The sequence below is a fragment of the Vulpes vulpes genome, chromosome 8, assembly GCF_048418805.1.
Source record: "Vulpes vulpes isolate BD-2025 chromosome 8, VulVul3, whole genome shotgun sequence".
NCBI classification, from domain to species: Eukaryota; Metazoa; Chordata; class Mammalia; order Carnivora; family Canidae; genus Vulpes; species Vulpes vulpes.
The window spans coordinates 55,527,804-55,544,032 of record NC_132787.1 but is presented as its reverse complement, the minus strand read 5'-3'; the positions used below and the strand labels follow the sequence as shown (position 1 = coordinate 55,544,032).

Here is a 16,229-nt window from a genome sequence, read left to right as displayed (position 1 = left end):
GCACTAGGGCAAGCAGAGTTTCTTTTCTTTTTTTTTTTTTTTTAACTTTTTAAAACTTATTTATTCATGAGAGACACAGAGAGAGAGGCAGAGATACAGGCAGAGGGAGTAGCAGGCTCCATGCAGGGAGCCCGACGCGGGACTCTATCCCGGGTCTCCAGGATCACACCCCGGCTGCAGGCAGCTCTAAACCGCTGAGCCACCAGAGCTGCCTGCAAGCAGAGTTTCTATTCAAACTATTAAAAATGGTGATGAGCACCATGTGAATGGTAGGTTGTAACCACTAAATATCAGCCAATATACATTAGCACAAAGCGAAAGCAACAACATAAAAAAAGTAAGGTTTATTTTAGGTTCAAGGGAGCTAATTTTCTAGTAAATAAAAGAAAACTCAATTAACCTACCAAGGCATGAAAAAAGTAGAAGTATAAAAATTTAAGTTTTTAATTCTTTTCAAGTATGATTAACTTTATGAGAAATGAAAGTAAAACTTGAGCAACAAATCAAAAGATGAAAAGAAATGCAACGTGTAGACCTTTGTTGGATCATTATTCAAACAAAGCAAATATAAAATTACATTTTGGGAGAATTGGCATAATTTGAATATGGGCTGGGTATTAGATGATCATATGGAATTCTCATTAGCTTTTTTAGGTGTGATGACACTATTATGGTTATGTAAAACAATTTCCTCAATTTATACAGAAGCACACTGAAATATTTAGGGACTGAGATGCCACGATTTATGTTATCTGCTTTAAAATACTTAAACAACTGGGGAACCTGCGTGGTGCAGACAGTTAAGCATCCGACTCAGAGTCATCATCTCAGGCTTGTGAGACTGAGTCCCATGTCAGGTGCCCCCTTGAGTGCCACACTGGGCTCCACGTTCAGCACGGAATCTGCTTAAGACTTCATCTCCCTCTGCCCCTCCCTCTCTTGAGTGTACTCTCTCTCTCCTCTTTCAAATAAATATATAAATCCTTTAAAAAAGATACTCTGACAATAAAAACAACGTTGATGAGACAAATCACAAAATGCTAGCAAGTGATGGGGGTATAGTACACTATTCTTCCCTAATCTTCTATACATATTTAAATTTTTCTTTATTAAATATTTAAAAATGGAAAGAAAACCTGATAAACTACCCAGTCCATCCACTGCGTTGTATTAAGGTTGCCTGAGTTAAGGAAGGAAATGGCCCAAACCAAGTATGTTTTTTTTTAGGTTAGGAAGACACCTTGAGGAAGTCTTTCATATGATCTTTGTGGGACAAATTGTAGAATGTGCACAGATGAGTACTTCTCTCACATTTTACTGGCAAGCTACCCGAATTCCCTGGACGGAGCTGCAGTAGGGATGGGAGAAGGGGACCTGCAAGGCAGTGCAGAACTGCCTGAGGCCACTGTAGAAGCAGGCAACACCAGTGACCTGCACTCTCTGACCTAGACCACAACTACTATGGGAACCAATGAGCTCATTACATAACAACAACAACAAAAATCAAAAGGAAGGTGACTTTCAGGATCCTTCATTTACAGAGTTTTTACAAAGTCTCCCATACTGTGGGCAACTCTTTCAATTGTTAGTTTGAACAACAAAGTTCCATGTTGAATAAAAGACCTCAATTATTTTTTTTACCTCAATTATTGCAAATTTTAGATGCTTACGGAGGTCACTGCCAAAAAGCCTTTAAAAAGGAGAAAAAAATGATAATGTGGTAATCATTCCCGGGGGTAAGAGCTCAAAGTGCAAGCATTGGTTGTGGCTATAAATGAGCCTTTAATTTTAAATGTCACTGTTTAACAAAGCAGTCTGGCAAGGGGTTACTTTGTAGAGATGTAGACATTTTCACCTTGCAGAAGTATGGAAACATGTATTAGGAATACAATTTTTAGAAATGGTATTCATATAAGGATCAAAAAGGAGCTTGTATCAAAAACAGCTTAGTTGAAGTAAAGATCTATCAGGTAACTTACAAAGATCTATCAGGTAACTTATAATGTTGAAAACTGACATGAAGAGTATGAATAAACAGTGTTTCCTGAAATAGAACAGGCACATTTCTTCAGACGGTGAGAGTGCTCCCAAGGTGGGATAACTAGCTTGGAAAGGGTAAAACCAGTGGGTTAAGGACCTGTAGGGTAAGGCTAGTGTGTAATAAACCTCCCTGAGTATTTGAAGAGTAGTCAAGTGGAAGACTGAGTTGATTTACTATGTATTTTTAAAGAGCATAAGTCAAATGAATGAATGGAAATTATAGGTAGGCAGGTGTTTGCTTAACATATGCAAGTATATTTATATACTTAAAACAGGTAGGTCAGTCCAAGATTGAATTTGAAAAGTTATGTGTAAGTAAAGGCTTTCTCAGAAAAAAAAAAAAAAAAAAAAAAAGTAAAGGCTTTCTGATCAACTACAAGGAAGGAAATTGAGGTAAATTTTAATGATCAGATTCTATTATTTTATTATTTTATTTCCAAGCTGGAAACAAGTTTTAAGTTAATAAATGTATTTATTTTTGAAGATATTAATTTATTACATATTTTTTAAAATGGTCTCTCTCTATGTATCATTACACTAAGTTCCCTGGGTGATAAAACATATATAAAAATGATGATTTTCCAAAGTTTATGACTAAGAAAGGAGATATACACATGTATAACGCATACCATGCATGTATACATGTTAATATGTGCCAAAACATGTATAACATACTGTTCGTGAGTTGGGGCTTTGTCACAAGATTAAAGTGGATATGTAATAAGGGTATGATCCAGTTAAATTTCTCATCTTCTTTTCTAAGGAATCTCTGAAGTGCCTTGTCTCTAGTCCAGGCTATCTGCCCATCCAAGAGTAAACTGATTCATCCATAGTGACGATATCAGTCAAATATTTTGGCTTTGTTCTGAAGCCTCTCTTGGCTTGGAATCAGGAGACTGAACACTGTCTTCCAATTTCCCAGCTAGTTCTCTCAAATCTTCTCAAAAGCTATTATTCAAAGAATGAACAATGGGAGTTATCTAACAGGTCTTCCAAATGCAATACCCAGTAAAGCAACATTGGCATTATGCAAAACCACTGGTTGCTAAATTCTATGTCTGATTACCAGGAGATGATTCAACAGTATGAATTTAGCAGTTTGAATGCAATTCAGTACAGAAAAACAATTTCAGACTTACAAGTACTAATGAGATAGTACGATTCGATACATGAAGCAAGAATAGTGGAGGAAAAGGTAACAATACTATAGCATTATGATGACATTTAAAGATATGAATACAGGGTAAACAGGAAAATAAATCATCGCATCTAATGAAGTAGCTCTTAAATCATTTAAAAAGAATCACAAACAGGAGCTACCTAAACTTTCATCCAAATTTTTCCCCAAATAATTTGAAAAGATAAGTTTTCATGGTTCTAATCTGAGAAGCTGACCTGAGATTGTTGGAAAAGGATACTCTTCTCTGGGTTTATGCCACAGGCGAGAAGAACAGCAGTCATGTCCAAGATGCTCTGCCGAAGGACGGCCGGGTCCTGGGGGACAGTGATGGAGTGTAGGTCAACAATGCTGTACAGCACCGAGCCATGCTCTTCCTGTAATTTCACCCAGGTCTCAATGGCTCCCAGGTAATTGCCAAGGTGGGGGATTCCTGTAGGCTGAATGCCAGAGAATACTCGCTTCACAGCATCTTTCTGGAATAGAGGAAAACAAGCATTTGCTTTCAAGGCAGAATCTATGAATCCTGTGCCCATGTTACCATAGAAATGATGACGAGTTCTATTTTTTACGACTGCAATCTGACAGTCATTATCCTGATGCATTTATTTTGTGCCTGTGCAAAGCACTGTTAGGTGCTATTAGGGACAGGAGAGAATACTTAAAATGTGGTTGGAATTCTTTGTACACTCAAAAATGTACAAATACAAAGGCGCAGAAGAAAAAGGCACATCTCCAAGAGATGCAATCTAATTGGAAATAGAGGATAGGTTTACAAAGAGATATGTAACAGTACAATGTGGCAATACTGTTTTTTTAATAATAAATTTATTTTTTTATTGGTGTTCAATTTGCCAACTTACAGAATAACACCCAGTGCTCATCCCATCAAGTGCCCCCCTCAGTGCCCGTCACCCATTCACCCCCACCCCCCGCCCTCCTCCCCTTCCACCACTCCTAGTTCGTTTCCCAGAGTTATGAGTCTTCATGTTCTGTCTCCCTTTCTGATATTTCCTACCCATTTCCCTTCCCTTCTATTCCCTTTCACTATTATTTATATTCCCCAAATGAATGAGACCATATAATGTTTGTCCTTATCCGATTGACTTACTTCACTCAGCATAATACCCTCCAGTTCCATCCACGTTGAAGCAAATGGTGGGTATTTGTCATTTCTAATGGCTGAGTAATATTCCATTGTATACATAAACCACATCTTCTTTATCCATTCATCTGTCGATGGACACCGAGGCTCCTTCCACAGTTTGGCTATTGTGGACATTGCTGCTAGAAACATCGGGGTGCAGGTGTCCCGGCGTTTCATTGCATCTGTATATTTGGGGTAAATCCCCAACAGTGCAATTGCTGGGTCGTAGGGCAGGTCTATTTTTAACTCTTTGAGGAACCTCCACACAGTTTTCCAGAGTGGCTGCACCAGTTCACATTCCCACCAACCGTGTAAGAGGGTTCCCTTTTCTCCGCATCCTTTCCAACATTTGTAGTTTCCTGCCTTGTTAATTTTCCCCATTCTCACTGGTGTGAGGTGGTATCTCATTGTGGTTTTGATTTGTATTTCCCTGATGGCAAGTGATGCAGAGCATTTTCTCATGTGCGTGTTGGTCATGTCTATGTCTTCCTCTGTGAGATTTCTGTTCATGTCTTTTGCCCATTTCATGATTGGACTGTCTGTTTCTTTGGTGTTGAGTTGAATAAGTTCTTTATAGATCTTGGAAACTAGCCCTTTATCTGATAGGTCTTTTGCAAATATCTTCTCCCATTCTGTAGGTTGTCTTTTAGTTTTGTTGACTGTATCCTTTGCTGTGCAAAAGCTTCTTATCTTGATGAAGTCCCAATAGTTCATTTTTGCTTTTGTTTCTTTTGCGTTCGTGGATGTATCTTGCAAGAAGTTACTGTGGCCAAGTTCAAAAAGGGTGTTGCCTGTGTTCTCCTCTAGGATTTTGATGGAATCTTGTCTCACATTTAGATCTTTCATCCATTTTTTAAAATTTTTATTTATTTGTGATAGTCACACACACAGAGAGAGAGGCAGAGACACAGGCAGAGGGAGAAGCAGGCTCCATGCACCGGGAGCCTGACGTGGGATTCGATCCGGGGTCTCCAGGATCGCGCCCTGGGCCAAAGGCAGGCGCCAAACCGCTGCGCCACCCAGGGATCCCCTTTCATCCATTTTGAGTTTATCTTTGTGTATGGTGAAAGAGAGTGGTCTAGTTTCAATCTTCTGCATGTGGATGTCCAATTTTCCCAGCACCATTTATTGAAGAGACTGTCTTTCTTCCAATGGAGAGTCTTTCCTCCTTTATCGAATATTAGATGACCATACATTTCAGGGTCCACTTCTGGGTTCTCTATTCTGTTCCATTGATCTATGTGTCTGTTTTTGTGCCAGTACCACACTGTCTTGATGACCACAGCTTTGTAGTACAACCTGAAATCTGGCATTGTGATGCCCCCAGCTATGGTTTTCTTTTTTAAAATTCCCCTGGCTATTCCAATGTGGCAATACTGTTACTGTCATAATCAGTTTGCAAACATAAATAGTGGAGTACAGACAGAGTTCCCAAGAGGAAAAGATGATTGGATCTGGGGGTCAGTGAAAAAGAGTTCAGACACAGAATTGAATTTCTCTGGAGAGTAAAGGGGCGTCAAGGCTTTTTCATTCATTTTTGTAGGTAAGGCAAGGAAGTCATAGCATTAGAGATGAAGGGTATTGCTATTTACTTAACTCAGTTTTCTCTAAATATAATTGATGATATTACAACTTAGCGTGCAGGATCTTGGACTAGAAATCAGAAAACTTATACACTATTTCTAATATTACTTCTTGATAAAGTTATTTAACTTTATGTGCTTCAGTTTCCTTTTACTTTTGATAAAATCATACTGTATTTCTTCACGTGGAGTTTTTAATCCTTTTTTTTGGAGTTTTTAATCCTATATAATTTTTTAAATTATAAAAACATTTTTATTATGGGCATGTTTTCCCACTGGTTTGTACTTTCTTTTTTTTAATTTTTAAAGATTTTATTTATTTATTTGAAAGAGAGAGCAGAGAGGTATTATGAGTGGGGGGAAGAGGCAGGAGGTGGGGGGTGGGGGACAAAGGGAGGAGGGAGGAGCAGAGGAAGGAGCAGAGAGCCCCACGTGAGATCATGGGGATGGGATCATGGCCTGAGCAAAAGGCAGATGCTTAACCAACTGAGCCACCAATGTGCCCCTCATTTGCACTTTTTAAAATATATATATATTTTAAAATATATATATTTTTAATTTTATTTATTCATGAGAGAGGCAGAGACATAGGCAGAGAGAGAAGCAGGCTCCATGCAGGGAGCCCGATGTGAGACTCGATCCCAGGACTTCTGGATCACGCCCTGAGCCAAAGGCAGATGCTCAACCGCTGAGCCACCCAGGATTCCCTGGTTTGTCCTTTCTGATATTGAAGTTGTAACAGGAAACTGAGAAGGAAAAAAGTAATACAGGATGAAAAAAAATGCTATTGTTTTCTTGAATAATTTTTTATTCTGTAATGAAACATAATGAATATACGTCAGTAAATGTGCTGTCATTAAAAGGTTCTGAAGAAATAAAATGTGTCATTATCATTTTTAACAACAACAACAACAAAATATTTATGGCAGCCATAATTTCCCGAACAACTATGTTGCATGCATTTATGCTCATTATGCTTGATATACATTAGTGCAATTAGTCCTTACAATATCTAATATGGTAGGCATTTTATTACCTCTAATTTGCAGATGAGATAATTGAGGCTTACAATCTTTAGAGATTGCCCACGGTCCTACAGCTAGTAAGTGATAAAGTTGGGATATCAAACCAGGTATTACTTACTTCAAAGCCCAGGTATGTTCTTTCCACTAGCTACTATCCAGTAAGGCTTGCTCACAATCATTGCATTAATTTTGCAACTTTTCTATAGGCTTGCAAATTTCCAAATAAATAAGTTATGGAGAAAAAAAAGGATATTCTTATACATGTATCTTTGTGTTGTGTGTGCCAATTTTTCCTAGTACATATGCTGGGTCATAAGGTATGCATTTTGTATCTTCAAGTGTACTACAGTAAGCTAAATCACTCCTAAGTATGGAACCTACTGCAATTTCTACCATCAATTTCTTTTGGTCCTCATCCTCATCAACACTGCCAGTACTTTTACTGGCTAATATGATGGATAAGAAGTAGAATCTTATCATGGTTTAATTGCATTTCTTCGATTATTAAAGTCGAGAACTTTTGTGGTTATTGGCTATTTTTATTTCTTCTTCTGTGGGGGGGCCTACTGAAGTTATTTTGCCTATTCTTCTCAAGTTGGATAATCTTTTTATTGATTTAGGTATTTTTATATATCCTGGATACTAATATTTTATCAATTACATGTATGACCAATATATTCTCTCATTGCATAGCTATTTGTCTTCTTTATGTTATCTTTTGACAAAGAGACATTCTTAATTTCACCAAATATATAATTTTTGACTACAGATGTTTTAGTGGCATAGAAGAAATCTTTTAATAACTTGAGGTCATGGAGATATGAGTGTATTTGCCTATACAGATACATAAAGCATTTGTATATGCACATGTGAGTATGCTTTAAAGTTTTTTCTTTTACTTTTAAGTCTGTATCCACTTGGAGTTCTTTGCATACGGTGTAAGGTAGGCATCCAATTCCTTTTCTTTCTTTCCCCCATATGAGGATATCAGATCGTTCCAGTACCATTTATGGAAAAAGTTGGCTTTGACCATTACTCTGGAATGCCACTTCTGTCACAAATCAAGCATCTTGCCTCTTTATACTTGTGTCTATATCTGGTCTTTCTATTCTTTCCCATCTGTTTATGTGTCTGTCTCTGATCAGTACCATAGTACCTTTTTAGTAAGTCTTGGGACATAGTGAACCAAGTCTTTTTACCTTCATCTTCAAGAATTAGCTTACCCAGGGGCGCCTGGGTGGCTCAGTGGGCGAGTGTCTGCCTTTGGCTGAGGGTGTGATCCCGGGGTCCTGGGATTGAGTCCCACATCAGGCTGCCCATGGGAAGCTTGCTCCTCTCTCTGCCTCTGCCTTTCTCCGTGCTTCTCATAAATAAATAAAATCTTTAATGAAAAAAAAAAAAGAATTCGCTCACCCATCCTTGGCTTTTTATACTTCCCTATACATTTTAGAATCACCTTAAAAAGTTCTTTTTTTTTTTTTTTAAGATTTCATTTATTTATTCATGAGAGACACAGAGAGAGAGGCAGAGCCACAGGCAGAGGGAGAAACAGGCTCCATGCAGGAGCCCGATGTGGGACTCAATCCCAGGACTCCAGGATCACACCCTGGGCCAAAGACAGATGCTCCACCGCTGAGCCACCCAGGCATCCCACTTTGAAAAGTTCTAAGAGGGATCCCTGGGTGGTGCAGCGGTTTGGCGCCTGCCTTTGGCCCAGAGCGCGATCCTGGAGATGCGGGATTGAATCCCACATTGGGCTCCCGGTGCATGGAGCCTGCTTCTCCCTCTGCCTGTGTCTCTGCCTCTCTCTCTCTCTCTGTGACTATCATAAATAAATAAATAAATAAATAAATAAATAAATAAATAAAATAAAATAAAAAAGAAAAGTTCTAAGAGAAAAAAAAAAACTTTGGGGTTTTCAACTGAGATTGCATTGAGTCTATAAACTGCTTTGGAGAGAACTCGTATGTTCATAATATTAGGTCCTCCAATCCAGGAAACCATATAGCATATGAAGATCTAAGGTAAAATATGGTGATTATAGTTGATTACACTGTATTGTATAAGTGGAATTTGCTAAAAGATAGAACTTAAATATTCTCACCAAAAACAAATAAATGAAAATAAACATGTAAGGTGATGGTGTATTAATTAACCAGGCCCTTTCACGAAGCATCTGTATATAAAATCACCATGATGTACATTTTCAATATCTTACAAACTCATTTGTCAATTATACCTCAAAATAACTGAGATGTAAAAAAAAAAAAAAAGAGAGAAAATGACATAATAAAAAAAATCTATATAACTAACACTAGCTTTTTTTTTTAATATTTTATTTATTTATTCATGAGAGACATAGAAGAGAGAGGCAGAGATATAGAGGGAGAAGCAGGCTCCATGCAGGGAACCTGATGCAGGACTCAATCCCAGGACCCTGGGATCACACCCTGAGCCAAAGGCAGACACTCAACCACCAAGCCACCCAGGTGCTCCAACACTAGACTTTAAGAGCCAATCTTCTTTAGATATGTGAGGGCTAAGGCTATTTAAATTTTGCCCTTTACTTCCCCAAGAATTCTAAATCCTACAAATACAGTCTGTTTTTCCCATATCTGTTTATTTTCCTAATTCTGAGATGACAGCTCTAAAATAGGATGCTACATTCTACGGATGCATCATAGTTCCATGGTCCAGAATTACACTTGATCCAAGGATGCAGGAGACCTGAAAGACTTGTGGCTCCAAGGATATGAAAAATATCTTCTAAGTAACTGAGAACAAATATAATCTTACCACTTAAAACCACATGTGCACACACATACACACAGCCTTGAGATGACTAATATGACTAATTCTCCAAATCATAATTTAGAAACATTTTTGTAGAAAACAGTTTGTGGTTGCAAACTGAGGCTAGGGGTCCAGGACGAGAGAGAGGATAGAATAAGCACATTATCAGTGAGGCTTCTTCAAGGATCTCTCCTTGGGATCTCAACCAGCCCTGGACTCCTGATATGGGAATAAGCAAAAGAGCTTTCAGTGAGGTAAAAAAATGATTAATGGGCTTTAGGGACTGATTGATGAAGAGAGAAAGCAAAGCAGAAAAACAAGCTCTGAACTTAATAAATGGAGAAGAAGAAAAAAAAATCCAGAAATACTTGACTTAGGATGAAGAGGGGCTGTTTATACTAATGTAAGGGATTATGAAGAGTAGGAATATCAGGCTGAAAAAAAGACTACAAATATTTGCATATACATTCCTCCATGGTCAAACTAAGGAATTATTCCCCAGGAGAAACAGAAAAACTAATTCTTAAGAAAATGAAAAGAGAAAAACGCTATAGAGGACAGACTGTGGGGAAAAAAAGAGCTGTAACCAGTGGGAATGGACTAGACATGATCTAATATATCTTTTCCATTCTCTAATTTCTGTGATTCTATCCATCCACGCGGAGAAAATGATGTTATCAAGAAATAAGAGCAACAAGAAATGTTTTGTTCGATTTTCAGGGAGCTATTTAAAAAATACAGCCTCTAAATGAGAACTGGATTCCTGGTCTTAAAAATATACAGAGAGCATCCTGCTCTTCTGCGGTGAGTTTATGTTCCCATCTGTTGCCCCTGCAAGAGTCAGCAGGCAGCCTGACTGCATGGCAGGGGAGCGCTGCCCAGGACCGTGAAATCACGGGGCTGGAATGTGGAGTTTGGGTGGTGGGAGGATGGGGGTTCTGTGTTCAAAAGCACTGGAGCTGGAAAAGCATGAAAATGAGAGGAGCATGGGCTTCCCTGTGGACAAGAGACAAGCCACAAAGAAAACAGCTTCAGGACTATCTCACAGGCACTCACTCATGGGGACTTCTGGAGCATCAACCTAGGATTCCATCACAGTGCAGAGGATTAAGAAGGAAAAAAGAAAGGAGCATTTTACAAAATAGGGCTCCATTTTTATTTCAGGTGCTATTTCCTTAACAAATGCCACTTCCAATCAACGTATTCATTGGCTTATTCTGTAACAGAATCAGCATTACCAATGGGCCACACCAGTCCCGGGATTTGATCTATTCCAGAAGAGAGAGTGGGTGTTCAAATCAAAGGGAGAACATACAGTCTGACAGATGTAGCTAACACCATTCCTGTCTTAAGGGACGACAAAGCACATCCAAAATTCATGATTACATTCATTTTAATGACTGCACCCAGAAGCAATTGAAAAATTGAAAGCTGCTAATTGTAGCAAAAGATAGTGTTTGTGATTAGCTAAAAAGAGCTCTGTCTTTAATTCCAAGTGAATAAAATACATCAAAAGGAGGCTGCCTACTAGCTTTGAAACACTTTCAACTTGGGTATGGTGTTGGGAAGCAAAGGTTTCGAGAACAAATTTCAAGACTCTTATTACCAAGTCCTGCTTGTAGCCAGCTGTAACATCAATTGTGCATTCGCCTCACCTGTTTTAACTGCAGTCAACGGTCCACCAAAGCCTTGGCTGAACCACAACCGTGTCTAATTGGTTCCATAAAGGGCATGTTATCACAGAATATGATAAAAAAAAAAAAAAGTAACCAATGTTATTAACTAACTGAGCTGAAAATCTCTTTCTGTAAGTCTATTTATTCTGATCATTGTGTAGTAATAAAAATAACATCTTAGGATTCTCACTCCTTAGCTCTCAATGTTTCTCATATAGGTTACCCTATGATTTCAATCCTAGGCTCATTGAACATCTCAATGTTTTTTGCTGTTGTTTATTTTCGAAAATGGCTCTCCTACCAATTAGTGATTTAAGAGCTGGAGCAGAAAAGACTCAGCAGCAAAAAAAAAAAAAAAAAAAGAAAAAAAAAAAAGAAAAGGAAAGAAAAGACTCAGCATAAAAAATACCACCTCAGCCCTGGCTGGGAGGAGCCAGGTGCTCCTCTGAAGCTTTCTTTGGCCACAGCTCAGCATTGTTCTGCCACAGTCAGCTCTTTCTTCCAGAAAATACGAAGAGCTCTGGGTCTGGGGAGAAAATGCTGACTCGGCACCAAGAAAAATGGGTTCGTTTCTGCTTAGAAATGAAACCAGATGCTCAGACCTGGGAATCAGTGTAGTAAATATTAATTCAATGTAAGAGAAAGTAGGTCTTATATCACCCACAAACAAGAGACAACACGTAAGCTGATCATTAAAATTGAATGGAAAAAGATTATTTTAAAAAAGAAAAAATAGGAGGGACGGGCCTAGTCATCTGTGAGGTCCTTAAGGGCACGGATGATAAACATTTAATATATATTGTTAGGCTGTGCAAGAGTTTAAAAGGAATAAACTTGACTTTTAACAAGTTTCTTGCAGACTTACTTAAGCCTCTTCCACATTTCAAGAGCTGTGCATCTACTGTCCTGTGTGGTCCTCCCATCATGTGACAGAGGGCTCACGCACATATATTTCCCTCTTGTCACTAACTGTGGCAGTCCGAAACGCTCCCGGGTCACCTGCACATACCTTCCCTCGCTTCATGGAGGTGGGATTTCTGGCCTTACTTTCTAGGGAAGGACACTGCTGGGGTAAATCACAGGCAGGGCAGTCAGCCCCAGAGCCAAACTCTTGCTGTTGACCTCTGTTCTATCCCTTCCTCCACCCTGGCCCTGGTCTGTTTAGAACTTTGTCCCTTGGCCTTTAAGCACCCTCAGCCGACCAACACCTCCCTTCCACAGGCTTCTCAGAAGGATAAAGTGTGTACCAGAGATGTTTACCAAAATGCCAAGGACACACAGCTGGTGGTACAGCTGGGACCAGAATCCAGAACCCCGGAGTTCTGCTGCAGACCACAGAACGCTCTTCCCTAGGTTTGGACATTTACCATGTTCTTTTCTTCTATAGCTATTTGTTTTGTACCTCAACATTTCTCTGGGCTTATATTCTTCAGGTCTTTCTTCCTGTTTTGTTTTGTTTTGGTTTTTTTCCTACATGTGAAACGCCAACTCAGCAAATGTTTCTCCATCAGATAAAGATGATAAAATACAAAGTCTGGGGACTTTGGCTTCCAGGAAAGATTGCATTGTCACCCCAGGGCTGCTAAGCTGTATTTAAATGCAAAGGTTATATGCAGGTACAAAACAAACTGGCCAGTCCCTTTCCCATTGGAAAGGCTATTGGAACAAAATCAACCTATTATCTGAAGATGACAAATAATTATCACATGATGTGATATGTGGTGAGAAATACTTTTAATTCCTAATGATAGCACCACTTGCTAAACCAAATAAGCAAGGAAAAAATAAAAATAAATAAAACAAATCAGCGAAGGTCCAATTTTTAAAATAAACACCTTCACCACCACCGTACATTGTATCTTTATGTTGAATGGAGCAGTAAACACAGGCCGGAGATCAAGATATACTAAGCTTTTAGGGGCACCTGGGTGGCTCAGTGGTTGAGAGTCTGCCTTCAGCTCAGGTCATGATCCCAGAGTCCTGAGATTGAGTTCCACATGGGGCTCCTCCCTCTGTCTGTGTCTCTGCCTCTCTCTGCGTGTCTCTCATGAATAAATAAATAAAATCTTAAAAAAAAGAAAAAGTACCAAACTTTTAAAAATGTAAAGAATAATCCAAAATGCTTAAGATCAATTTTTCCTCATAAGAAAATTCAAACGTTGATCTTAAAGTATTAGATCATCCTGGGGAGAAATAAGTTTACCATTACCTCCTATGGTCAACTAAAGGCTTTGCCTCCCAACCACTGTTACAGGTCACACATGCACATCAGGGCCTGCCTGGTGTCCCATCTTCAGCTGATTGTCCACTGGTGAGAGATTCATCCTCTTGCCCGCAGGTGAGAGATTTGGCTATGCAGCCCAGAGTCCTTAGACTGTTAGGAAATGTGTGAGGAGTAAATTAGGGTGACGTTGAAGCCCTTCTTTTTTAGTTACATACATTTTTCAAATGTAATATTCTCGGTAGATGTGCCCAACGTGTAAAGCAGCCTGAAAAAAAAGCTGGGTCAGTGGGTAGATAATGGGAAGGAGGGAGGGAGGCCCAACCTGCTCTTCTGTCCTCACCCCAGCAAGCCTCTGAGGGCACTTCCCAGACCATAGGTCTGAACACCCTTGGATTCAAGACACTCTCTAAGTATTAATATTTTGTTGAAAATAAGAAGTTGTTGGGGCTCGTGGGCAGCTCAGTCGATTAAGCATCTGCCTTCTGCTCAGGTCACATTCTAAGGGTCCTGGGATCGAGCCCCACATGGGGCTCCCTTTGTCCCTCACCCCTGCTCATGCTCTCTCTCTCTCAAATAAATAAATAACATAATTTAAAAGGAAGAAATTAAGAAGTTGTCTTCCTCAGGGTAGTGGAAAAGATACAGGAGAAGAAACTTCTTTTAAAAAGAAGGTCTGAGGGCAGCCTGGGTGGCTCAGCAGTTTAGGGCCGCCTTTGGCCCAGGGCCTGATCCCAGAATCCTGGGATCGAGTCCCACATCGGGCTCCCAGCACAGAGCCTGCTTCTCCCTCTGCCTGTGTCTCTGCCCGCCCCCCTCTCATGAATAAATGAATAAAATCTTTTAAATAAATAAATAAATAAATAAATAAATAATAACAAAAAGGTCTGAGGTAACAATGCGAACACCATATATGCTGACTTAGCTCTGTGCATAAGTCTTCTCCCTTCTTCTGGGTTAAGGTTCAAACTCTATGTGGCCAGGAATGCGCTTCCCAGTCATCCTCCATCATCCTCTGTGAGGAGCTGACCTGGTTACTTGGCAGTCCTTAAAAGCTCATTCCCATCTGCATTCAGACAGTTCCATCACCCTGGATGCCTTTTACCCCTTTCTCTACTGGGCAAATCCCCTAGGTCTTCAAGGTCTAACACTCTCTCCCTGATTAGAAACCTCTCAAACACATCTTCTCTTCTCCCTAACACATAGACACACACACACACACACACACACACACACACACACACACAGTCAGCCCCCCATCCCCCTCCCTCATTCTTTTCCTTTCTCTTTCTCTCTCCTTCTCTCTCCCTCTCCCCCTACCTCTGTCTCTCTCTCCTCCCTCCCCTGCCCCTTCTCTGTCTCCACCCACTCCCAGGGCAGAACAGATCCCTCCTTCATTAGTTCTTCATTATTGCACATATCACACTGGCAACTTGGTAAATATTTTCTTATTTGCTTAGAAAATGTTTTCCTACCTAGAATATGAGCTCCTCTAGGGCAGGTGGTGTCTTTTTCATCTTTATATCCCCCATATATAGCAGTGCCAGGTACATTGTGAGCACCTAATAAATGTTAGTGGTATAAATGACAAATCTTCCCCCGGCCCACTTTGGCTTCAGAATATAAAGGGCAAAATAGCTATAAACAAAATGAACCAAATGTTCCAGTTATACTTGGTACCTGAACAAGTTATGTTCTAAGAGTTTGTTTAAACATCGGTTTTCTGAAACTCAGAAACTCAATTCTTTAAGTCCCTGAAAGGCAGTCCATTGAAGCCTTATTGAGCCCACAGTATTCCTGACAAATGGGTTTAACATCATCATTTCAACTCTACCTAAACATCATTCATAAAATTATTTATGTAGGAAAGTGAAACTCAAGCCCCATTTTGGGACACCAAAATCCTACTCAGTGGTACCTCTGATTTTGATATACAAAGGGCTTAAGATGGGTGATCTGGAATAAGGAGGACGTTGCATTTGTATAAGAAGTAGACTTTTAAAATTAGATTGCATGACTACCTGAAGGCGGAGCAGTATGCTAAAGTTTGCTCAAGCATCCATTTTCTAAGATGGTTATTGACAGCATGAACCACCCTGGAGACAGGTTCCCTGGGCCACAAAAATGGTTGGGAAAGAGCAGAGCACAGGGAAGGCAGAAAGAAGGCACTGGAGCAGATGCTGTCACAGTGTGTTCCCTGGTACCCGCAACATAACTGTAACAGGGGACTTGTTATAAATGCACATTCCTGGGCCCCACCCAGACCTACTAACCTAGAAATTCTAAGAGTGGGCTTATCCCATAAGAAATAAGAGTTACACGATCTGGGCTCTGATAAGCCTTCCAAATGATTCAGGTGATTGTTCCAGTTTGAGAGGGGTTTGGGGGTGCCAATATCAATTCTTAAAATTCACTTCAACTACATTAAATGAAGTACAGATGAACATGCTATGGACGAAAGAAAGAAGATACTGTCTAAGCCAATAGTTCCCAATATTGGCTGCACAGTCATCACCTGGGAGCTTTAGAAAATACCGATGCCTGGTCCCATCCTCAGAGATTCGTAT

General features: G+C 39.7%; 1 protein-coding gene across 2 annotated transcripts in view; it reads right to left on the bottom strand.

Annotated features, from left to right (window-relative positions):
- The window catches only part of WARS2 (tryptophanyl tRNA synthetase 2, mitochondrial), a 95,318-nt gene that overhangs the window by 43,041 nt on the left and 36,048 nt on the right, over positions 1 to 16,229 (bottom strand). Inside the window, exon 2 of one of the 2 annotated variants that reach the window (XM_025994656.2) lies at positions 3,436 to 3,693. In XM_025994656.2, coding sequence (XP_025850441.1) covers positions 3,436 to 3,693 — 258 coding nt within the window. Of the gene's footprint in view, positions 1 to 3,435; positions 3,853 to 16,229 lie in introns of those variants that run through there. The other variant, XM_072766775.1, reaches the window with a different exon arrangement.